The following is a 26,470-nucleotide window of genomic DNA, read 5'->3' on the forward strand; positions in this document are numbered from 1 at the left end:
AGTGATTGAGAGCAGCCCTACAGAGAAGGACTTGGGGGTGATGGCTGGTGAAAAACTCAGCAGAACCTGCTGGGTATGCTTTTAGCCCAGAAAGCCAACCATGTCCTGGGCTGCAGTAAAAAGGAACATGGCCACCAGGTCAAGGAAAGGGATTCTCCCCCTCTGCTCTTGTGAGACCCCACCTGGACTGCTGTGTACAGTTCTGCTGCCCCCAACACGAGAAGGACCTGGAACTGTTGAAGCAAGTCCAGAGGAGGGCCCTGAAGCTGATAAGAGGACTGGAGCACCTCCCTGACAAAGATAGGCTGAGAAAGTTGGGGCTGTTCAGCCTGGAGAAGATAAGGTTGCATGGAGAACTCAAAGCAACCTTCCAGCATCTGAAGAGGCCTACAGGGAGGCTGAAGAGGGACTCTTAATCAGGAACTGTGGTGACAGGACAAGGAGTAGTGGGTACATACTGAAAAAAGGGGAAATTTAGGCTAAATATTAGGAAGAAATTCTTTACTGTGAGAGTGGTGAGATAGTTGAACAGGTTGTCCAGGGGAGCTGTGAATGCCCCAACCCTGGCAGTGTTCAAGGTCAGGTTGGGTAAGGCCTTGAGCAGCCTGGTCTAGTGAGAGGTGGCCCTGCCCATGGCAGGGGGAGTTTGGACTAGATGATCTTTAAGGTCCCTTCTAACCCTTAATCTCCTACGATTCTGTGATATTCCTATCCCATTAAATGCTGTATTTAAAGATAAGGCTTAATGAAACAGCAGTCACTGAAAATATTAACTTGAAATAAACATTTTTAAAATTTATAAAATGGATTTCAGTCTTATAAGAAGAATTGATTACATTAAAATATGTGACAGATAAAGCTACTTTGTTCTGATGAGAGTATAGCAAGCATATACTGAATTTGATGGGTCTAATGGGATTAATTTAAATTCTGAATCTAAAGAACAAGAATATGCTTGGGAGCTCTTTATAAATCAAATGCATGGCCACAGATATTGACTCTGAATTAGCAATATGTTCAAGGAAAATTTATGCTACTCATGAAAAACACATGAAAATATGGGGATTCACTAAATAAAGCATGTATTATGAATCTTTTCACTGCAAAATAATTCATATTACAAACCCCAAAAGTATTTATCATCTACAATGTGCTTCATCAGATGTGATTTTTTTTTGTATCCACTTTGCATTTATTTGGGTGAGTGAAATCAGGTTCATTCACTCTGCAGTTTTGACACAAGGGCACAGTGATGGAGCATTGTAGGTTTTGGCACTGCACAGGAATATCAAATACTAAAGACAAAACCGAACACATCTACCCATCCAGCTTTCTCCAAAAACCAAACAGATTCTCACTATGTCTTTTATCAATGTCCCTCATGAGAGACAAGGAAGGGTGATTAGAAATTGCCAAGGAGAATTTGTTTTTGTTTAGAGCATTAAAAATTTAAGTCTCCCCATGCTGAAGCTTTTGTAAAAGCAGATGCCATCCATTTCAGCTGCTAATTCCTGTGCTCTGGAGCCTGGTGTAAAGCCCAGATAAGTCATCTGCTTTGACAAAGTCTGGGTCAAATACAAGGGAGTTACATGAAGTGCAGCATTACAAGGAGAGGGAGGTACCTTTCTGTCACCTAAACACTGTAGTGCCTAAAGATTACAGCACTTGCAGAGAAACCAGGGTGAAGAACTCAGCCTTACCAGCAGCAGTGAATGGCCACAACTGGCTGCACTCTGAGCACAGGCAGTGCATGCAATCAAGTCTGCTCACCACAGCAGAGACACTGATAAACCAAACTTCCAACCTCCCTCAGGGGATCACCTCTCTTTGGGGTGAAAAAGCTACAGCAGATATTTTGATTGCTAGATGAAGGGCCTGTTTCATTTTTTGAGAAGGGAAAGGGGGACACTCAGCTCCTTTTTTACCTGCTCAGGGTAACAAGAAGGAGCAATTACCCCTCTCTAGTAATACACTCAGATCTACCCTCCATGAGCACACCAGAAGCAAGCAACCAGGCAAAAGAGAAGGGAGACGAACTTACCGTCTAGGAAGCACCATCTAGGAGAGAGCCTCTGAACAGAAAGTACTCTGGGGAAAGAGCTTTCCTGGTCCTGGATAGGGCAGGGAAATTCCATTATAAAAAAACCCCAACAAGCTGTTTCTTCTCTAAAAGGGACTATTTTCTAGACTTTGATTTTTTTATTTTGCTCTACTGACATTGCACAATGTGCAAACTCTATATAACCCAGGAACCAAATGAAATGACTGGGGAGGAATTAAGATCTTCTTCCTGACCCAGACTCATCAAGGACTCAAACATTGAACCCCATGTGTTTTATCTCTTACTGCAGAGGCAAAAAGGATCAAAAGAGATCTAAGAGAGCAGAGGCTGATCATGGTTCTGCTCCATGCTGCCAGTGAATGGTCAGACAACTTCCAAAATCTGCTGCATATAACATTTAAACACAAATATATTTGCACAGGGCAAAACACAGTAGCATGGATATTTGGCACACACAGTTTGTATAGACACAGATCCTATCATTCACATCTTAAGCAGTACAGTCAGCACATCTGTAAATGTAAATTCAGGTACACGTTGCCTCAAGATTTAACTTTACTCCTCTTTCAAAAGACTACAGACCAGTGTACCAAGTCATGTGGCAAGAAAAGAAAGAGTAGAAGCAACAGGGAGGATTTTACTTGATCCCATAAACCTTGTTCTCATATACAGCTTATGGTCTCCAGCCCCTGTGCATTACAGAGATGGAGACAATGAGAGCAAAACATCCCATAAAGTGAACTGTAACCATGCATGGGGAGAAAATAACACATCTCAGTGATTTCACAGACTCAGATTTAAAATACAACTTTGTCTAATACAGGCTAATGGACTTGTGGGATTTTTAGGTTACATTGTATTGCCACTGGAGTGTTTGTGAAAGAATCAAGAATCTTTGAACTCTACTAGGCTTGCTAAGATTGATGTATCTACATGCACAAAGCTTTATGTATCTTAATATTTAGTCCACTATGTGTGGAAAGGGAGGGACTGCAACACAAAGGACAAAAGCAAGAAAACATCCAACAGTGTGTACTAAAATGGAGTTTATAAAAACAGGAGAAATGAGTAAAATTCATGGAGTACAAAATGTTGAGAAAATGAAGATTGGAATACTGCTGGTAAATATCAGCTCAAGTCACAAATTGCATATTGCAACATACTCCCTCCAAGACTTCATTACAGTTCAGCTACAGAACTAGCTTGCAAATTCTCAGGCCCATGGGAATGATATTTTGTGAGCATTAAACTTACTGGAGAAACAAAACAGAATGAGAAAGAACTCTGGTATATTTTTTCTCATTTGCACCTGGGTTTGTTAATATTTCTGCTGACTGCCTATGTTTTGAACTGCAGAGGAATCACACAAGAGAACTGCATTTATGAGACTTAAAAGTACCCATGACACCTTATTAGTGAAGTATGAAGACAGTTCCATCAACTCAAGCACCCTACTCATGCTCTTTATCCCCTGCTTTTTCTCATTTCTGCAATATGTAGAGGGATACCAACAAATACAGAGCAAACCTCAAATTAACCTAAGAGGACAATTTGCAGAAATGACCCACTGAGAAAAAAAAACAAACAATGAAGATTCCTAGACAAACAAGTATTGAAGACAAAACACAGAGAGAGGTGAATTTAAAATGCAGCATCATAAAAAATGAATGGTATGTTAGGGATTTCACACTGCTGTGCACTACAAAAGATGGGTAGGAAACTAATTTATATACTGCTGTAACTGCAGAGGTTAGAGCCAAGTATGGAGCTGATTTCTGACATTTCATACTCTCTTGTAGCTCTCCCCATATATGTAGATTTAGTTCTTCATTTTACCTCAGGCAGTTTCCTACACATGGAGCAGTCAGCAGCCACTTAGGTTAATTTATAATGAGTGGAACAGAATCATACATGCTGGTTCATTAGTCAATTTGCTAGACACTAACACTTCTCTAAAACTCAGTTCCAGGGCAATGATTGATGGAAATGTCAAGAATATGAAGTTAGCATTGGATAGGGAAACAAAGAAATGAACCATGAACTGATATAGAGAAGGCAACTCCAGGAAAACATGCCAAATTGCATTTTCTTACAGTGTCTGCAGTCAGTGCATCTACTGGCATTCTCGTGAAACTGGAATTCTGTATCACCCAGGTCATCATTAACCCCAAAGAAATTATCTACAATTTCACCACAATTCATTCCTGTCAGCTGGATCCCTGTGTGCTTTCTCAGTGAACTCATTCCTGCTGATCCAACAAGACTTGCATTGTTATTTCTGGGAAAATGCTATCAACACCATGCAAACCTGTCCTGTGATCCTAAGCACTGTGTCAACTGACCATGATTTGTGGCAAGTTTCTGTGCTAATATCAAATAATTTCAGGAGTCAGTAGAGTTAGTCTCAGTTAGTTTACTTCCAATTTACATGCTCTACAATGAATTACTTTAATGAGAGAAATATGTGCTCTTGAATCATACTTCCAACTGAAAAGGCAAGTTCTGTATTACATAAACTGTAGAATAAAGTTGTAAAACACAAAGAGACCAATTTTAAGAACTATCCACCTAAACTAAAATCTATTTATCTCATGCAGAAAACACAAATGTGCTTAGGATGGATTAAAAAATTACCCCGAATATTACATTAAAGGTAGATGTCTGTCCTGTACAGAATTATTAAGAGGTTGGGCCTGCTAAAACACCTTTTTTTTTTTCTCAGTGATAGATTTTATTACAACAGGTATGAAATAAAACATGTTATTGTTCAGTTTCTCAAACAGAGAAACAATTTTACTTTTGTCATTTGTCCTACAGGACACATTTTCTCATTCACTTCAGTGTGCAAAATACTGCTATCGCAGTATCACTCACATCATCATGCTGTGCTAGTTTTAAAGGTGATTCCATAAGGCCTGTCCAAGAGAAAGCAGAACGAGCTTCCAATATTTAAGGGTAAATAAGATAATCAGATGATCAGAAACTCATCTAACATATGGGTCTTTCACCCAAGAACATGTGAGTTCGAATGCAAAGAACACCATTGCCATTTTTAAGCCTCTATTTGTTCTGATACTAAAAGGAAAGCTTATCTTACCTGGTAATGAACTCTCTGTGTAGTAGAAGTTACTGACTGTAGGTCCTAGCAGGAGGATGAAGAACACAGCAGTGATGAAAAAGATTAAAGCAACGACAAGAGCTGTTTGCAGTTCTACTATCTGAAGTGGTTGGGCAAACACAAATCATTTTGCAAGTATTTTTCACTGGTTTTAAGCATATGAAACAAACACCACAGAAAAGTCAAGGAAAGTACACTTAAAGTTAAGATTTGTATGCATTTGGTCCAAAAAATAGTTTAAAAAATATAGAGATTACACTAATGTATATTTACTGTGTTACAAACTCAATTTGTTCCAAGAGAACAAATCTAAACTTACAACATCAGCAACAAAATTAATGAAAATATGTCAAAAATCTGGAAGACATTTTTACAAATATTTCTGAGTGATTAATGCACTAAAGAAAACCACTGACAGTTCTCTCTATTTGAAGACAACCTCACTCCAAGAAGGTCATATCAGAATGATCCTGACATTTAACAGGGTTTGAGAAACTAATTTATTTTAATAGAGATTTTGTCAAATAATTATAGCTCATGACATAGTCTACCAAAGAGCCTGGCCTGCAGACCATTGCTCTTTGGCACCATGCAAGTTGACAGAGTCCAGTAAACCTTGGCATCTCTATTCCCAGCAAATAGGACTGAGCCAAATCAAGCACACACTCAAAAAAGTAGTACAAACTCTGCAAAAGGTTGGAGAAACAGGGTTCCTCCACACCCACTATGGGTAATTCAACCAGAACATCTAGCTGTGATATAGTTTAGGTATAACCCTTCAGGGTTATACCTAAAACTTCCTGAACTCTGTGTGAAATCACATTTCTAATCTGATGAGATCATCATCGTGATTATTTCACTGTAATATTCTGTACTGGATACGTCAAATATGCCCCACCTTACAATATGGTTTTATGTCTGACAATACTAGTCACACCCATGGTCTGAATTGTCCAGAAATGCATTTGATGAAGGGAATTCTGGCTGAAATGGAAAGAAGTGAAAGCCTGAAGTGAGATGCTCATATTCAGACTGCAAGTGCAGAGTTCCAAAATCTATGGGAAGTCAAAGGCTCCCAAAGAGTTCAATTGAAGGGATGAGATTCCTAGTTCCTACATAAACTAGACCAACAATTTATAAATTGTTATAAATGTAAATATATAAATTGTTTGTAAATCCAATGTCCTCAGGCTTGTAAATGTTCTTGAAAGCTATCACTAAGAGATTAAAAAAATCAGAGACAATACATTAATGAAAACCAATAGTTTTATCACTAAAGGCATTCACACTTAAAATGATTTGGGCAATGAGCCACTTGGAGTCTGCATTTGCCAGACTGTATTGTAGAATGAACTCTCATGAGGCAAGGTGTTCGAGAATAAGAGCAACACTATTGTTAGCTGCATGAACACCCATTTGTGTGTCATTGAAAATATCTAGTTGATATTTGCTGTGTTTAGTGATGTCTCAGATTGCTCCATGACAGAATTAAAGAATGACATTTGCATAATTAGACCCACTCAAATACCACAATGTTTATCCTTGCATAACACACTTTCTAATCCATAATTTATGTAATTTCAATAAGGGATATGGAAAGTCCTAGTATTCCATTATGAATCAAAGAGTAAACACACCCACCCACTTCAATTCAGTTATCATTTAAAAGGAATCAGTATGATTTTTAATTTTCTGTTTAGGGAACATTTTTCAGTACTTTTTTATTACCATATCTTAATTCTAGAAATTTGGTTTCAATGGTAGGCAAATTGCAATACTCTTGATACATGGTTGTAGCAATTATTAGACTCAGAACTGAAAGAAGCATAAAATAGATTAGTAAATTATATCTGAAATCACAAAAGCCTCACCTCTTGCAGACGGTCAATGTACATACGACAAGTCTCCAAGTCACAGTCTCCTCGTACAACTATGATTCCTAGGGGAATGGCTGAGAAAATCAAAAACAAAGAAAAACCTCTTTAACTGAAGTCTCTTGGACTGTAACAGACTTGTGATGGGCTCCAATTTTGTTTTTTAATAACCTCATGAAAGTTTTCTATTATCTAAATCCTAACAGTTATTTAAAAGCAGGAGCATATTATCCATCATTAGTTTCACCCATTTATAATTATCAAATATTTCATTTCCAACCGTCTTCCATGGTTTCTTGAAAGAAGCTAAAACATATTCAGTTAAATTGTGTACTTCATTTTCACATCTGAACATCAAGTATTATCTGCAAAACAAAGGAACACACCCCAGAACAAGAGTTTGGGGAGGCACCCTTATACATTGAAATAAGAGTGATATTTCATTCTCAGAACTCAAATTCTACAGATTTAAAGCAATGATAGTTACAGCCTGATTTCAGGGAAAACTATCCAACACCAGGTTATTTGGATGCAAGGCTGCTCTAAAATCAAAACAGGCATTATTCCATCTACACAGAGAATTGACACATCTCCATATTTAGTCAGACAGAAAAAAGAGATAACTTGTGAAAATACAGAAAAAAATTCCCTCCAGGTTAGGGCAAATTTTTTAATAATGGGAGATTGAGGTTTCTACAGTCATTCTGTTCTTGCTGCCAAAAAGAGTGCAAAACAAATTCACAAAAAGAAAAATAAATAATGAAGAATCCAATAAAAGGGAAAAAAATTACTCCACAAGAAAGGCACCAAGAGAGCTACCTACTAAGACCTCATTAAATAGAAAGAAAACAAGTGAAAACTCTTGAGTACCAGATTTTATAAAACTGAATCACCGAATTAAGTTCTTTTTTTCCCCCTGAAGGGTCTTTAATCAAATATTGGCCAAAAGATTTATGGGAGCAGCGGGAAAAATATTTAAATCCTCACATGAAATATTCCAGAAGGAGAACAAAATATCAATTCATAAACAATTTTGATAACTGGATAATTAACAGCAACATAAAATCACCAAGGTTTCTGAGATAAAGAGAAAAAACACCTGTACTGCAACCCTTCCTGCTGCTGAAAAGAAGTTGGTTAAGAGGGAGAGATATTTAAATACTGACAAGCTCTTCATTCTGACAAGAGAACAGGACAGTGCTAAAAGATGTTGGGGAACAGAGCTCTGTTTTTCTGGACCACCGGGGCTTGAAGCACAAAGAGGAGCTCAGCGGCTTCCAGGGAGAAGACCTGGGGAGCACCTACTGCAGTCAAGGTCACTGTGGACCTCAGAGGCCAGCACAGGGCTCAGCAATGCTGCCAGAACTGTGTTTGGAAAGCAAATTGAACAGCAGAAGAGCTATGGACCCAGGAAAACAGGAAGCAGGGGAAAAAGTGCTGGAGCAAGAAACAGTAACATAAAGAAGGAATAGGCGGGAAGGAAGAGCTCACACATCCGAAATAACACTGACATCCAAAAGTGATGACAATCCCCCTGCACGTTTTCAGAAGGGCAAGGTGGAAACAGGTCTTATGGAGACCTCCCAGATTCTTTCATTACAGAACAGAGACTGAGAGACAAGAGAGTGGAAGGAGGGTCAGAAACAGGGTTTCCTTCACGTGCTCTAGTGCTCTGGGTTACAGACTGATTCTCTTTGCTTAGCATTTATTATTGCTTAACCTGCTTTGGCAGGAGCCCCTTAAGCTCTTTGCAGAGAGCTCTTAATGGCTATCTAGTTTCAACTGAGCAGATCCCTTTGCAGCCCTTTCTGAAAAAAGTGTTTGCTAAGTTCATTTATAGCACTAAAAACTGAATTGCAGCAGACATGGCTACACCTCCAATAGCTACAGAGCACTAGGGAGTTACAGCACAGGCTCACAGACTATTATCACAGATTTTGTCTCTCTTCTGTACACTTAATGGGGACTAAAGCTTTGAGCTGACAAGACAACACAGACAACAGAATTGGAATCCTTAACTATCACCATTCCTGACAGTCCAAAGGAGAAGGACCTTAAAACATTTGTCATTCTAGGGAAATCCACCAAAATGTCTAAAAAGAAAAAACTAGCATGCAATAGATATCTTTGTGGTGATACTTTATAGGTCTCATCTAATGATTGAAGAAGTAGTGATTCACAGCTTTAATTAAATTATGTCATACTGGTTCATAGTGGTCAAAAAACAGTTCTGAAACTGGGCTGTGTGACTTTGCTCTTTAAAAAATGGTGCTGCCTTAACTGTTTGGAAATCGTGAATTAGAATGATCTATGGCTTTTGGGGTCAATGGCTAGCTAAGGGATTATGTGTGAGGTGGGTCTCAAGTGGTTCCATTCCATATAGTTCATGCCCTTTGAAAAACCTTTGAAGTCATTACTGGATAACACTACAGTGTATGCTAAAATGTTGTTTTCCAATTTTTGTTGTTGTTGTTGTTTGTTTGTGGCTTGGTTGGTTCCTTTTGCAAGATGCATTTGGCTTTCAGCTAGGAAAATGTTCAGAGCCCTCATTTTTATCATTAACCACAATAAGCAATCAAAATGCATGGCACAGTCACGACTTGAAAAGTGCTTCACAATAGTTTCTGTTCTAAAACAAAAGCAAATGCTTAGTGATTGATAACGGGATAAAAACTATGGGGTTGCTGTTCATTTTACAAATAGTGCAATACCATGCAATAGAGGCAAAATGAGTTAATTTATGATAAATCAGTTAAAGACCAAGCCAACGTCGTAGCAGTCAGTAAACATTGTGGACACTTTCATCCAGGACTAAAGGAGCCTCTGCATTTGCTGTGTGGATGAGGATGTGGACAGCACAGAGCTGTGCTGAGGGGCTCAGGATTACTGGATATGCCAGGTGAGAGGTGGGAGGGCAAATATTTACATTAAGAGCATGGGCGCTACAAAGCGACTTTCCACGTACCCACGCACTGTCCACTCCTGTGAACACATGAATAAACCCACACATGTGAACATGCCAAAAATAAGGAATAGTCTCAGATCATGAGCCAAGCCACAGCATTCAAGTGCCAGATATTTTTCTCCTGAGGCGCCTGCTCTTCTGGCCACTTGCATCCAGCTCCCAGTTCCTTTGTGCTCCCTGAATGATTACAAAGGACTTTGTCCAGGCAGCTGCGAGGAGCAGCAGTGCAAGAACGCTGGGAAATGAGACAGGCAGACAATTGCTTCATAATCTGAACCAGTACTGCAGAAAGGTTTTTGTTCCTAGCAACACTAACCAAAACCAAGTATCAGCAGGAGGAAGGTTGGGTAGATGCAGCAGTATGGCTTGCGTGGTGTTCTAATTAACTGCAAGATTGGGAGTGATTTCCTACATCCCCCTGAAATTAGCTATGGAATTTATAAGCAACAAACAAATCTTCCACCTATTAAGTGCCCATCATGCTAAATACCTAGAGCTAGTGAACTCTATAATAGTTTTGGGGACACAAATGAAGGAAGTCCAAATATCTATATTATAAAATTCAATTAACTTCCCTGTTTATTGTTATGAAAGGATTCAATTTGTGATCTTAATACCATGACTAACCCACTCAAATCCCAAACAAAGCAGCCTCGAGACAAATCATTACAGTAGATGCAAATGCCAGGAAAACTCGTTCTGATTCTGACATACCTCAGGGGACTGGGGAGATTAGACATTGGACTGCAAATGTTTAATGTAACAAATAAAGGATCCTCACTACTGAATATGTCATAAGAATGCCATTTTCCTGAGGGGGCCTCCACCAGTATTACGAATATGAAGGAGCAAGTATATTCTTGGTAGAGAATTATAAAATATTCAGACATTTATATTACGAGGTTTGGCTTTCCCCAGTATGGTTTTAATAACATTGAGTTTGTGACAAAGGATTTTCTTGCCACACAAATCTAAGCCATGTACCTCTTCAGATCCCTTCTGCTTGTTATACTGAGAAAACCCAATTCTTCCTAGGTTCATTTGTTACCAGTTTTTTTAGTCCACTTGCAAAATCCTTACACATAAGGAGGCAAAACACAGGGCAGGTTATTGGATTAAACCAGACCATGTTTGAAAAGGCAGTCATCCCCTCAAGTCTCAGTCACTTCTCCAGTACCTTGCCACAAAAGGGAAGAAGCTGCCCAAGTCAAAGGAAGAGAGAACCTGTGCCAAACACCACACAAAAAGGAACAGACTACAGAAAAAAAATTTTGAAGAGCTGGGAATGCATATTGGGACTAAGAGCCGACAGCAGAGATCTGGATAAACAAGGAATAAGTATTTATGGTTAAGAAGAAGAACAGGAACCTGAGCTGTGAGGTCTGCAGAGATAGACTAAGACAGGCAGGAAGGATGTGCGTGGGATGAGTTATCTAAAGGGGACAACCAGGACTGAAATAGTAAGAGGAAATCAAATCAGAAAAGCACCAAGGAAACATGCAAGTAGAATACAGACAGAAGAGCCTCACAGAAAAGCCTATCCAAGAAAGATAAACTACAGTATGATTTCCTGGAAAGTTTGAAAAGGAACTTAATATTCTTGCTTCTCCCCACTCCTCTAAGGTAAATATAAATTTGTATCTATTTGGAATACTGCCCATCTCTTCTAGTTTAAAGAAGATGTCAAACTTACACATGACAATTTCCCACTAGCTCAAAAGGCAGAGGACTGTACTGAATATGCCCTGTGAGGTGTCAGGACAAGGCAGATTTAGATTAGATATTGGGAAGAAGTTCTTTACAGTGAGAGTGGCAAGACACTGGAATGGGTTGCCCAGAGAAGTGGTAGATGTCCCATCCCTGGGAGAGTTCAAGGTCAGGGGCTTTGGGCAGCCTGGTCTAGTGGAAGGCGTCCCTGCCCATGACAGTGGGTTGGAACCAGAAGATTTTTAAGGATCCCTTCCCACTCAAATCATTGTATGATTCTATCATTTTATGATTCTATGAAAGGAATTTCAATGGTTTGGGTTTACTCCTTCCCCCAGCCTCAGGCAATAACAATTTCCAATATTTAACTCACTACTGATTTCTAATCCTCTTGCTTTCATTTTGCTGTGTGGTTTTAAGCAATCTATCCAGCCCCTCTCAGCTTCAGGTCTTACTAAACCAGTGTAATGAAGAAATGCCTAAATTAGCTAATGTGTAGTCAACACATATTGACAAAACAAAGTTTTTAGAGCAAGGCACTGACTTCTAAGCAGAGTGAAGGCAATGTTGTCTTTTATGGAGCTTCTACCATGTCCCCTAAGAGATCTCCTGACAAATAAATGCCCATTGGTGTTTCCTTTACAGGATGAAAGAAAAGGTTTAGAGCTGCCCAACCTGTCTCATCTAAATCCATCCAGCTCAAAGTTGCTCCCCAATATGAGCTCATTTCTGTTGTGGCTCATCAGGAAGCCTTCTGCTCCCTGCTGCCTTTTACATTATATATTCAGGATATAAATACCAAGTCCTAAGTGCTGACCTTTTCTTACTTAGCTAGTTCAAAATCAGATGAACTAGTCTCCAAATTACCTTCACCTGTCACATCCTTAAGTTTTAGAGAGTCAGAATGCCTTTGAGAGATCAAGGATCCTAAGTGCATTTCTGGTATGAGGAAGCTACAGTATCACTGTATACATACACATCACAATAATTCACAAGCTTGTCACTCCATGTACCCCCATGCATCTGATAAGAACTCCTAGGATGACCCCAAAACCCTCAAGTAATCCACAGATATTAGAGACATGTGCGTTATAGACATTTAGCTACTCAAGGAGACAAGAATTCAAGGTTAAGATCCCATCATGTTAAAGCATCATGCACACACACAGAGCAAGGAGGCTGCACAGGAAAGGATTGTTAGGTTACAGACAGTCCAATTGTTATACAAATTGAACTAAATTTTCTTTTAAAATTCCTTCAGAATCTAGTGTGCTATTTTATTCTAGAGAACATAAGGAACAGTTGCTTCTGTGTAAAAGTGTGAGAAACCAGAGCTGATACAGGGCTGAGAGTTATTTCTGATACTGTCATCACTGCAGTCAGGTATGATTCCTCCTTAACCTTAGTAGTATTGAGCAAGCTAAGATTATTCTCCATGGCTAGGGCACACACAAGTTGAGGGCAGTATGGGCTGATGTACTCTATTAAAGAATCCTACAACTGTTCAGTTACTGCTTAGGGTGAGTTACTTCACTGATACATTTTTATGGTGCAAATCTGAAATGGTGTTGCTGGGAAGGACTAAGAAGTATTGAAGATCACTAGGTCACTAGCTAGATTATGTTTGGTTTATTTGTTGCTAATTTTTTTTTTTAACATAATTAGTTTCTGCATATGCCTCCATTGTCAGGAAATTCTTAGTTATATTGGAAAGAAGAAAATACGGTGTCACACAGAAAGATTTTGCTGTTTTAAAAATAATTCAGTTGTTCACCCACAGTTCTGCATTGTCTCACACTTTCCTGCTATAACAGGAAGCCAGAGAGCGTGCACACAACATAAGCAGGCAAGAGACAGAATTAAATTCTGTCCATCTAAAAACATCAGTCCAGCTTGCTATGTAAGACAATCTTAGTTATGGTCATAGTAACTGTCATATTGGCCAGAGATGGTGAAGCTTGTGACTAAGGTGACAAGTGCTTAGTACATGAATAAGGAGGTGTTAGAAAAGACAACTAAATTTGCAGTGAAGAGCATTACAACTTAAATAAAATGCCAACATATATCCCTTTCTTAAAATGCTGCATTGGAAGCATTCATCCCTCCTCACTGAAGGATCAATAAGCATCCTCTGTACCACCATTAATCATCCCTGCACAATACTGAGAGGCTGACAGGAGAAAAGAAGGAGCAAGGGGAGGGAAGAAAGGGACAATTCAGAAACAGCATCTTGGTTAAATGCCAGCTGCATTGACAAGAAAAGTAGAAAACAGAAGGAGAATGAGCTAAGGACAACCATGCTCTTCAAAGGACAAAATGACATTCTTTAATTGTTCTGGAAGCTTTCAAAATGAGATGTCTACCTCCAGCAGAGTGAAGATTAATCTTCATGGAACAGTTTGTACCATGAGCTCCTCTATGTCGGGAAGTGCTATCTTAGGTGAAATAGTTGATAGATTCAAATCAGTGTTTCAAGCAAATAGGGGGAGTTAAATGTATTTACTGTGAGTTAAAATGATCCAGGTTATTACACTGAGGTCAGAGCTTTCAAAACTGTATTATGGAGACATGTAACAGGCAAAAACCATAATAGCTTCTTTGCTATTTTTCCTTCAGGGATAACTCCTTATTAACCAGCTTCCTTTTCCTGTTCAGATTGCGAGAGATTCTGCTTTGTTCTCAAATTATTTAGGGAGGTAGAAGTGCTTTTAATCCTTGTGGATGGAGAATGGATATTAAACATAGCATTCTGGAATTCAGTTGTAAGTATTCTGCCAAAGCCTGAACAAGTATGTAAACTTGGTCTCCTGCAAGCATCTAGTGTGACATCCATACACACAAGAGCTACAGTCCTGCTGGAGGAAACCTGCACCTCTTCAGTAACAACTCCTCAGTAAAGGAGACATTTTAAGTTATATAACCAGAGAAGTATACTTATGACCACCAGTGTATAGTGCAAGTTACATGTCCTCTCACAGGGCATTCCTAGTAACTGCGAAGGCTAAGGTGAAGTATCTTTCCTGGTTTCTAAATTTTAGGATGATGGGGATATTTGCTTTCTCATATTCTTATGTAAAAACAGTAATGCACAAGCATTAGTGAGACAGTTCAAAGAGGACTGGTAGGAAAAACAACACAATGAAAAATATCTGGGGAGAATAGTCCAGTACAGCTACGTTACATTATCAAGCTGGCCATGCATTAACTACAAAGAGACAGAAGGCTTTTATTGTGAATGACCCACCAATGTCCAAAAGCAATTATTTTAACTCTTGATGAACAAGCATCTGTTTTTGAATTATAACCTCTTAAGGACACTCCTAGTAAGTGATCAAATACGTATAAAATCTAAAACTAAGATGTTAGATTAGTCACTGGCATTTTCTTATAATGTTATCATTATGTATCTTGGCAAGTGACAAATAACATAGATACACAATTACCACTGCAGTGACAATAGTGTAAGAAATTGTATAATTTGTGTCAGAATATGCAATGGCTCCTAAGGACATAATATATGCTAACTACAGACACAGAAAATTTACATCCGTAGTAAGGATGGATGAGGATAGTTCTCCTCAGATGTGAATTTCTCAAATGAACCAAGTTGTTTCTGACAGTGTTGGAGAGTTGTGTGTTGAATGTGGCCTGAAATCTACTCAATTTCAAACCCTCAATTTAAACTTGAAGCAAATTCTCATCCAGTGAGGAATAATCCTGATCCTGTTAAAATTTTTTTTAGTCCAGTGAAGAAGACTGATTGCTTTAAATATGACCAAAATCCACTAACAGGAACTTCAGTTAAGGCTGTCAAAACCTATATTAAAATTTAAGCTGTTTCAATTCTTTTGTTGTAAGGAGAGATGGTAGAATGAGGAGGGGTGGAACTAGAAGAGTGAAATGGAAAGTTTAAGTATCTTCCAACAATAAGATAAGCAAACCAATTAAAAGGATTGCCATCCTATAATTACCAGAGCACTCTGTATTGCAGAAGGAACCAAAGCTTTGTTGCACAACAGTCATGCTTGTAATTTAATATGAATAATGAGCCAGATGCATAACAAGACTATTAAATTGTTATCACAAGCAGCCCTGTCCCACATTGATTAATGACTCTGTGTGTCACCAAGAAAAGGAACTCCATTTTTAAGTGCAGATTGTCATCATCAATGTTGCCAAAGCAACCACTGTCTGCTTTTGACTTACTCCTGAACACGGCAATTAAACCATTACACGAGGAAAAAAAAACAGCAATTATTCTCTGAAATGGAAGATTGAAGGCTGGTAAAAAATAAGTGTGGGGAAGCCAGATTTGTTCCCCGAGATAAATGTACCTGTGCAAGAACCATGCTCCAGGTCAGTGCACATTCTCAATTTCAAATGTATCATGGTCTCCCACTCAGTTTGAAATATGATGTTAATCATAAAATCTGGTACAGTTTTATATACTAGAAAGCCAGCAGAACCAACAGAAAAACAAGAACAAAAAATACCCTGTGTGAAAACCACTTATTTTACAGTAAATAAAATCAGAGGTCAGAGACATAGTTAAATAAGAAAGCAGGTGGAATCTCTATACATGATCTTTATAGGGGTTCTTTATATAGACAGAACACATTTGTACATATGCACATACAGATGAGTGTACTCTCTATATTACTCATCCAAAAATGTATGTTTGCCTCTGTGCTTGGGGTTTTTTTGTTGTTATTTTTGGGGTAGGAGTTGTTTTGGTCAAGGTAAGATTTGTACAGAATGTTCTACCAAAAGCTGCTACAATCTGGATTCTTCCAACTTACAAGCTTCACGGAGTTTTTCCTTGTCATAATGTAGCCCCTCGTATTCCTGTAAATTGATCTTGTTCACTCTGATCCGCAGGCGATCTGGGATGGAATGAGGGCTGCAAGAAAAGAAGAAAGTTTCTTAGATAAAGTGTTCCCTAGAAGAGCAAAGGAAAACAGGATGTGAAGGGATTTCAATCTTCTCTGAAAGAAGAAAAAGAACAAGCCTCTTCAAAACTGGGCCAATTCCCCACAGGCCTATTCCTGCATTTAAAATTATGACTTTCTACTGCACAAAAGCATAGACATTACACCTTAAATAATAAGCAAGATCAAGACTCCCTTTTGTTGCTTGTGTGTAAAGGTTTTTCTGAGTTCTTACACCCCTATGTAGCTACCCCCTCTTCTCCAGTTAGACTTTGTGTACATTCTTAGAGCCCTACCACAGCCAGCAGATCTGCCACCTTGAATTTCAAGACATGGAAAGATACTTCTTGGGAAGTATCTCAGGACAACCATTCCTCTGCCCATCAGAGCATCCACACCACATTACTGAAGGATCCTGATCCAGCATGTCTTGTCTTAGAAACAGTCAACAAAAATGTGGCTAACAACCGGATTTCTAATATTGTAAGTCTAGTACTCAGAACCCAGGAGGACTTTTAAAAGCAAGTAGCTGTATGCTAACATAATTTTTACAGATTTTGATCTGATTTAGATACCTCAACTAGTGATAATTTTGAAAGACTCAATAGGTCTGCATCTAGAAATTTAAGTGTTCATATATTTCTAGAAATTTGTCCAGAAAAGCTTTTTTTTTTTCATTTCACACTAATTCTTACCTTAATATAAGCTATTATATGATTTCTTTTAAGTTTAGCTGGGTGCTATGCAAATTAACTTAGCCACATTTGCATTTTCCACTTCTGAAGAAAGATAGACAATCTGTGTATTATAATGCACATAGCAAATGCCTGTCCTAGAGGAACTCAGCCCCAGGTCAGTTACAAGCAATGATTACTCATTCTGTGCTTTCGCCAAAAGACTGTCTATATTTTCTGTTTTAATCTTGTTAGTAACAGGACTCTGCCTACAGTAATATTGACTAATACACACTGCCTTTTGAAACTCATAATGCTGTGTACTATCATAAATACACAGGTTTGCTTCTTTCTTCACCTTAATTTTAAACTATTCGACCTACAGCATTTGCACTGCTAGTGCAGGACAAGGCACATCTCACAAACATTACCTGTGTTACCTCATTTCTAAGCACTGGTTCAAATGTGAATTTTCTTCACAAATGTCATCAGTTAATCAGTGGTAGACTTACCACAACAGGCCTCATTTCAAACTCATTATCTCAGTGAATAACCTGAATATCTCATGAAAGCAGGAGAGGAAAGACAGAGAAACAGGATGACCTCATGCCAACAACTGCCAAACCTTGGCTAACTGCCTCCCCTCAACCTACCTGTGAGAACCTGAGGATAGTGTTTGGACACCAAGGGGAGAGAAAGACAACACTGACTTCTGTAGATATGCTGACTCACTACCTATTGCCATGTAAGGAAGAAAAACAAATGTTATTTCCTAGCTTGAAGCTGATGGTAACCTATTGTATACGCAGTATCACCTTCTGAGTCAAATTAGTCCTTTCACCTGAAAAGAAGTGAGCAAGCCCTTTTTGTTTGCTGGGAGCTGAAGGGAGAAGAATATCCAAAATGAAGAGCAAATCTAGAATATATGTGTTTTTCCAGGAGCCACACACACACTCTCAAAAATTATCTTTTAATTAGAAAATGTTTAAGAGGATACTTCCCATGCTTTTGCAAAAAGTATAATTTTTGGTATATGGGCGCATTGTATGTCTCTGACTTTGCTTCTGCAGGAGCAACATGCATGCCATATAAAGTGTGATGTATTTTCTGAGGAGAAATAGGAGCAGGTCCAGTGTAGGAGGGCAATCAGCTGGCAAGTACCAGAGTTTGATATTCTGTTCCGCCCTCCTCTCACACCATTTTTATAAAGACAGGCTAAAACTACTACATAAACAGGTTGTGTGCTAAAACATACAACTGGAAAGAAACAGAACTTGGCCTCTTGTCCACTTGAAAATTTTAGCTGTCCTAGTCAAAAAAAACATAGCCTTGGAAACAGTAGCTTTCTATAGAAAATAAACTATTATCAAAAATAACAATGCCAAGAGGTCCTTTCTACAGGATAGGATTTATACACTCAGCCAGGTCCAGTCACAAGTAGCATATTCCTTATACAAGTAAGCATATATAGACATTCCTAAAAATGTGTGTATATTGACACATACACAAAAGAGACATTTATTCAGTAACTGAAGCTTGTTTTGTTTATCAGTTCTTTGCAAACACCCTTTTTCTCTTAGCATAGACATTGGCTGACACATTTTGTCACTAAATTTTATTACCTATTCAAAATAAATTTGATTCTAAAACTCACTATTTGAGTATTCATTTCTTGTGCTATCAGACTAGCAATTGACACCAGGGTATATTGTCCACATCAGTCAAACTAATTAACTCATTCATTCACAGAACTCTATTTAATGCAGCTGAGCAAAATACTTCTACTATCAACGCTTCTGTAGTCTTCATAGACACTGCATAATAATCCATATTATTATACAAATCAATCAGTTTGTCTTTATTCAGACATACTCAGTATCTCCAGAAACCAGAAAGATTAAATACATAAGCATGACCATGTAAAAGCAAATAACAGGGTGATGAATGTCACCGAAAACAAACACTAGTACAGTATTAATAGAAATCGATGTCTCTGAATACTGTGTAAAACAACTTACTCAGCCACAAGGAGAGGAAGAAAAGCTTTTCACATATAGTAACAATTTATAAATAATTTGGGGAGATTTCTGTGCTTTAATTCAACCTAAAATATTTAAATTACTTGTCTACTATTTTTTTGAATGGTGTATTTACACAGTCAACAAAATGTATTTGAAAGTATGGATGAATGAATTCCATTACCTCCTAAAGAATCTAATTAAGATCCTCATTCCACAAACACATCAATCCACAGAATTAAATCCTAAATGTCATTTGCCTCATGAGAATGTAAATAAAGATTTGGGTCAACTAAACCATTCTGTTTGTTCATGTTATTATTTATAAGGATTTCATTTAAACATAAACCCTAAATATGAATCTTCTCCAAGATCTTTCACCTAGAAAATACACTCAGCTTTTGCTGAAGTTGTGACTTCCTCCTCTCACCCCTATTGATCATCCAGCAACAAGTGAGAGGATGCCAGACAGCTCCCTTGGAGCACAGCTGGTTTTCCTAGGAAACATGCTCCTGCCTCCAGTCACCCAGAGAACAACAAGGGCAGAGCCAGCTTGGGTCCTGCCCAAGTCTGGCACTCCTGCACAGCAACTGGTTACACTTCTGCCATGCCACCAGGCTGATTCAGCTGGGAAGACAGACCTGTAAATTATAAATACCCCAATCCCTATATCAGTTATTTATGAACCCAGTGAACCACTTCTTATGCTTCATGTCTCCATAGAGAAAGGAATAATAAGAACAAACAGTCCAACAAGTCTACAGAATCCAGTGACAAATTTCTGATAGATCTTCAATAATACAGCCTCCACCATCCTACACACAAACAGATTTTAACATGATTCAGTAAACAGAAAAGGAAATCTACTTCCCCCCATACAACAAATACTCGAGTAAAAAAATCAGTCTTTTAGGGAATGTTTGCAGTGACAATAAATGATTAATGAATTACCTGTCTCCTAGAGAAGAAATAAACATGAAAAATTAATTAAATGTTCCAGTGTTTAGAACAATTGGAAAGAGGAAAGCTGTAGTCAGAAGACAAAAAGAAATTCACCTTCCTCTCAAGATCATATTGACAGAGCTTGGAAATGATACATTAAAAATATGTTTCTGACAGCATCTATCTACTTAAAACATAAGAACTGCCACAACAGAGCAGACTCATCCAGTCTCTTCAATGGATGAATTTCAGTGCTTCACGAAAGTTCACTATTATTTTAAGGTAAAGCTCTTGCTAAGCTCTTTATCTAAAAAAAAAAAAAACCTTAAAATTATAAGCCCTACCACATTTTTTTTTTCCTTTCATTTGAGAATCTGAGCTAGATAATCAGCCATGTCATGGAATGCTGGGCAAAAGGGCAGTCCCCTTGGCTGGGAGAAGCACTGGAAAGAAAAGGTAAACCTCATAGTTGAGATAAGAATTTCATAAGGGAACAAAATTATGTAATAATAATAAATATGGTAGTAATAATAATAATTGTAATGGTAAGTGGGGGGGTAGAGAGAGTAACAAACCTGAAAGAAAAAAGTGATGCACAATGCAATTGCTTAACACCCAGCTCATTCCCAAAGAGTGGTCAGACCCCTCCCACGTAACTCCTCCAGTTCACATACTGGGCATGACCTTCTCTGGTGTGAAATATCCCTTTGGCCAGTTTGTGTCAGCTGACCTGGCCCCACTCCCTCCCAGCTTTGAGTGCAGCTCCTCAGCAGCAGAGTATGAGACACTGAAAAGTCCTTTACTTGGGATAAACACTGATTAGCAACAGCCAAAACATTATTTTTTCCATAAATCCAAAAAACAGCTCTGTACCAGCTACTAGGGAGAAAATTAGCCATGACCCAGCCAAAACCAGGACATAAGTGTTATCCCTGATAAGCCAGGTTAACCCAACTGTAGTAAGTTCTTTGGCACTTTCTTATCTCTCAATTGCTGCAGCAAACACACTTTGCTTTGTAGAGGCCAGACCCACACAGACATTTAAAATACAGACACTTAAAGTGCAAACACATACTGAAGTTCCCAGTAGAATCCTGGTACTTGCTTTTCTTCTCCTTCATGCTAACTGTGATTCTCTCACACTTTACCTTTACAAGCACAGTGGATTCTCCAATAGTAATAATCCCACTAAACAGAATTACAGAATTTTTTGGGCTGGAAGGGACCTTAAGGATCACCCAGTTCCAACTCCTCTGCCATAAGCAGGGACACTTTTCACAAGACCAGGTTGTTCAAAGCCCCATCCAACCTGGCTTTGAACACCTCCGGGGATGGGGCACCCACAACCCCTCTGGGAAACCTGTTCCAGTACCTGACTGTAAAGAATTTCTTCCTAATATCTGATCTAAACCTACTCTCTTTCAGGCTGAACTGATTCCACTTTTTATTACATGCTCTTGTAAATGGTCCCTTTCCATATTTCTTGTAGGCTCCCGTTAGGCACCAGAAGGCCACAATGAGGTCACCCCAAAGCCTTCTCTTCTCCAGGCTGAACAATCCCAATTCCCTCAGCCTTTCCTCATAGGAGATGTGCTCCATTTCTCTAATTGCCTGAACTCACCCAATAGGTTGATGTCCTTCCCATGGTGGGGACTGGGGACCTGGAGCTGGATGCAGCACTCCAGTGGGGTCTCACAAGAGCAGAACAGAGGGGCAGAATCACCTCCCTTGACCTGCTGGCCATGCTCCTTTTGATGCAGCCCAGGATATGGTTGGCTTTCTGGGCTGCCAGAGCACATGGGACAGCTCATGTTCAGAAACCCACATACTAAACAGGAAAAACTGATAAAGAAAGGATGAGACTCAATTCCCTATAAATCATGTTTCATAAAAAAATGAGAAGATATCTATAAGCATTTTCATCCTTAACTTTGCCTTTGGAAAACAGTTCACTTTCTACCACTTTCTCCCTTACACCTTGTCTCCTGCTGTTTTTTATTAGACTCTCCTCTTGTAGACAGTAATCATATTCAGCCTGAGAAAGTTGATTCTGTCTCTATAAGCAAAAATATTATTTTCTATTACCCTTTTGTTATTCTCACAGGTTTTATACACATATTCTGCTGCAATCATTGCCACATAAACTCCATAAAGGAATAGGATTTACCAATACAGTGATATTTGTATTTTCATTTATGCAGATTTTGTAATTGAAAAAATAATTACAGCCTACCCACAGTGTTTATTCCACTTGTAGAAGGGCTGTAGGAGCTACACAAGTAAATTATATTTTATTTTTCAATGGTAATTTTTTCAGCATTCCTTTGCATCAACCACATAAGACGTACTCTCACATGTGCATTTTTTCATCTCTGAACATAGAGCTGGAAAATGTAAGTCTTTACCTTCCTTTTAAAAGAGCCTCAAAAATACAACACTTGTATTTAATTACACACCTTGTACAAACATTTGCAATGGATCACACTACAGTTCTACTGTCCCTGCAAAAAAGACCATATGATCCTAATAAATTGTCTGCCCCAAATTCCCATGCATCTCTTGCTGCAGAAATCCTGACATTTACCTAAGATAGGCTATATCCATCCAGGTTTCAGTAGGATCTGCCCTGCTGTTCAGTACTAACTGGAACTCGGTCTGCTTCTATGTTGTTCAACAACAGAACAAGGGAATGTTTGAATCTCAAAGCCATCATAACCCAAATCAAATTTCCCTGTTACCTCATGGGTTCTTATTTTAATTTGCCAGGCATAATAATTGGCAGCCTCAGTGCAGCAGCATATTTAATCTATTTTTACAGATTTTAAGATACAAAACATCTTTGACTTTCAAATTAGTTTGGGGATTGCAAGTCTTCCTCTCCCTGCTTTATCCTGACTGTTGATTATCAAACGGGACATTAAAATGAACTGCATCAAAACTCGGAGGTCATTTTCCAAGGGATACCCCTGAGCTTGGAAATAGTACTTATTCTCCCAGACACACCAGTTCAATGTTCTGTGTAAGAAATAAGGGTTACCCCAACTTTTTTCTAGAGGCTGGTTTAGATGTTGAATTGGTGAGACAAGTTGGTTTCATTACTTTATGCTCCTCATAAAGGAGCATAAAGGACTGTGACAGTAATTTAGTGTACCCAAATAGGACCCAGGAATAAGGCACACCAAACTGGAAATCTTACCTTGTTTGCAAAACAACAATGAAGTATTGCATCTTTCTGAAATTTCACAGAATCACAGAATGGCTGAAGTTGGAAGAGACCTCTGGAGGTCATCTGGTGTAAACCCCTGCTCAAGCAGGCCCACCTAGCACAGGCTGTCCAGGACCAGGTCCAGGCAGGTTTTGAATATCACTAAAGACAGATATTCCGAAACCTCTCTTGGCAATCTGTGTGAGTGCTCTGTCAACCTTATAATAAAAAGTATTTTTTCCTCATCTTCAGAGGAAACCTCCTGTGTTGGATTGAAAAGATCTCATCTCAGTTCTTTCCAGGAATGGTGCCTGGCATTTAACTTCAGATCTGCCTGTTGCTATGGATGTCTGGGGAGCTGGCTCATGGCTGAACCTGGTCACCATCACCAGATATGTCCTGCTCACACTACTTGGCTACTACAGAACCGTGCCCTTCCTGGCAAGAGCCTGCACCCATCAGTCATGCTGTCACCTGATCTCCCTCTTCCCATTTGTCACTGGATTTTACTGCCTCATCTCTTGGCTGAATGACACAGGGTAATAACAAAAGGCTGTGGAACTTATAGGATAGAAAAAAGCCAGATACTCACACAGTGAAGGAATCAGGGGGAGCCGAGACTCTCCTCAGGTCAGCAGACTGCACTTTATGGATACTATAAGGCAGCAGGAAATGAGTGGCCAGGAGAAAAACAGCACACAGTGAGGACAGACAAGAAAAAATGGTGAGAGAAAGAGAGAAGGAGTGGAGGAGAAGAAAGAAAAAGACACACAACATTTAAACAGAAACAAAAGGAATGTGTCACATAAAAGTTGAATGAAGGGACATGCAGAGCTCTGAGCTCACACTAGGAAGCCAAGAGCAACTGAAGACATGCAAATGGAGAAAATCACTGCTATGTGGCACACAGGAGTTTTCCAAAGACACAAGTGAGGACCAGTGACAAGCTCAGCATATAAGTATACAAGGAGGACAAGGGACCCCAGAATTTCTTCCACAGGCACTGAAAAATTTCAAAGCAAAACAGACTTTGGAAGCAGGTCCAAAAAGGCAAACAAACATGAAAGCTAAGATCCAGATGGATAGAATTGGCTCCAAGGGTTGACCATCTCTAATTACCATTTAAGAAAAAATACCCTTACTGGAGATTATGTATCCACAATGACAAATTGTTTTTTCCATTCTTTTTTCTCATACTTTAGGTAAACTTGCATTTTATATATAGTGACTCCCAATATTAATTCGCCTTTAGTGTTAATATCCAAATGGTGCCTTTCTTTTTCTCAGGTGTATAGAATTTTTTTCATCTAAAAGCCCTTCCCTCTTTTTCCTCTTCCATTTTGCAGGACGCTCTTCCTCAACCCAAACTAAAAGTCAGTGAGAGCCAATTACGTTTTGTAATTCATAAAGTGTTCATTAACTGAAATTTACTGGGGGATATACTACACAGGAGTTTCTAATCAGAAAATTATTCCTGGAAAAGCTGAACCAGAGTTTCTCTTCTTATTCCCCATAATTTTTGGTATAGCTCACAACAACCACTTTCTTGGCTCGATCACAGAAAACTGAGCCATACGTTGTCTCTTTCACATGCTACCATGATCAATAGTGGGGAACAGGAATGAGAACTTAGGCAACAAGGGTTTCAAGGAGAAAAAACCCTACCCCCCAGAACAAAGATGTTTGGGACAAAAAAATACAGAAACAATGTAAATCTCCTTCAAATTAGGTCTTTTTCTAATCACTCCCACTTCTTATCTGGCAGCAATATCAAAGCTGACAATAATAACAACTCTGCATTTCTGTGACCAAGATAATTTTCTAATTGCTTTCCTGGGAAGGAGCTCAAGAAGAGCTGCCTAGTAACTAAGGATAGCTTCAGACTCACTTACTTATCTCACACATCTAACGTTCAAATTATAGTCATAAAAAACCCCTTAATCTATCATGTTCAATCCCATACAAGGCTTTCTGAGAGATTCCAACAGAACAAGGAGTTATATCCTAGATATCACGTTAAGAAAAATAGATAAACATATTTAATTACAAATTTCTTCACTTGCGCAATACTACCAGTCAGCATGACAATGAATGAACTTCTTACAATACTAATATCTTAGATTTTAACCTTTAACATGCCATTTACTTTTTAACACACCACAAGATTCAACTCCTCTGACCTTCGCTTTCAGCGCTTCAGAGTGAAGTACATACACAGATAGATATAGAAATAGATGTAAATATATACACACACAGTTTCTGATATGTGAAGCTGAGACTCCAGTTCCTGACAGATCATTTGCATTTTCCCAAGACACAGATCTGCAGAAAAATGCCTCAGCCAAATCAAAGGACTGTGACAGTAATTTAGTGTACCATGGCACATTTAAATAAAGTTAAACCACAAAGAATATCCCCCTGACAATTCACATATACTACAAATCTGTATTTCCCTACCATAGTTTAAATTCTGATCTAAAAGTCCAAACCTAACCATGCTAATTATCAGTTTGAAATACCATGAATTTTCTTCTTACATTTGCATAAATCTCCTTCAGTGCAAGAAAAGATGTCCCAGGACTGCCTTTTGCTTTACTCTAGCTTTCACAAATGACTGAAGAGTAGTGGTTGGGTGAAATTGGGCACTGCTGCCCGCAGTCAAGAGTCTGCCATTCTCTGCTCCAGAAAGGTGAACATACTTTATGTATTTTCCAGACAAATAGAAATTGCACATCAGAGAAATGGGTTTCTACTGAAAATAAAAGCATTAGTCTCAGTAAGAGAACAGAGTGCTAAAGTGAACAGGAACATGTTGAAAGTAACCAGGGTGGCTTTGATTACATGAATAGATTGACAGCCAGGGGATGACAAAAAACTCTTAAGGGCTGGAGTCAAAGTTTGAAGTAAAGCAATATCTTTCACTAGATACACAGCTGTATGGGAGACAACTTTTCAAATAGCTAAAAGAAAAGATGTG

General features: G+C 38.7%; 1 protein-coding gene across 4 annotated transcripts in view; it reads right to left on the reverse strand.

Moving 5' to 3' along the window:
- The window catches only part of DGKI (diacylglycerol kinase iota), a 205,117-nt gene that overhangs the window by 52,739 nt on the left and 125,908 nt on the right, over nucleotides 1-26,470 (reverse strand). For 3 of the 4 annotated variants that reach the window (XM_069003139.1, XM_069003142.1, XM_069003141.1), the window contains 4 exons: nucleotides 16,526-16,626; nucleotides 7,052-7,131; nucleotides 5,160-5,204; nucleotides 2,042-2,111 (listed from right to left, as the gene is read on the reverse strand). In XM_069003139.1, coding sequence (XP_068859240.1) covers nucleotides 2,042-2,111; nucleotides 5,160-5,204; nucleotides 7,052-7,131; nucleotides 16,526-16,626 — 296 coding nt within the window. The remainder of the gene's footprint in view (nucleotides 1-2,041; nucleotides 2,112-5,159; nucleotides 5,205-7,051; nucleotides 7,132-16,525; nucleotides 16,627-26,470) is intronic. The other variant, XM_069003140.1, reaches the window with a different exon arrangement.

This window comes from Aphelocoma coerulescens, chromosome 1A, assembly GCF_041296385.1.
Source record: "Aphelocoma coerulescens isolate FSJ_1873_10779 chromosome 1A, UR_Acoe_1.0, whole genome shotgun sequence".
Classification (NCBI taxonomy): Eukaryota; Metazoa; Chordata; class Aves; order Passeriformes; family Corvidae; genus Aphelocoma; species Aphelocoma coerulescens.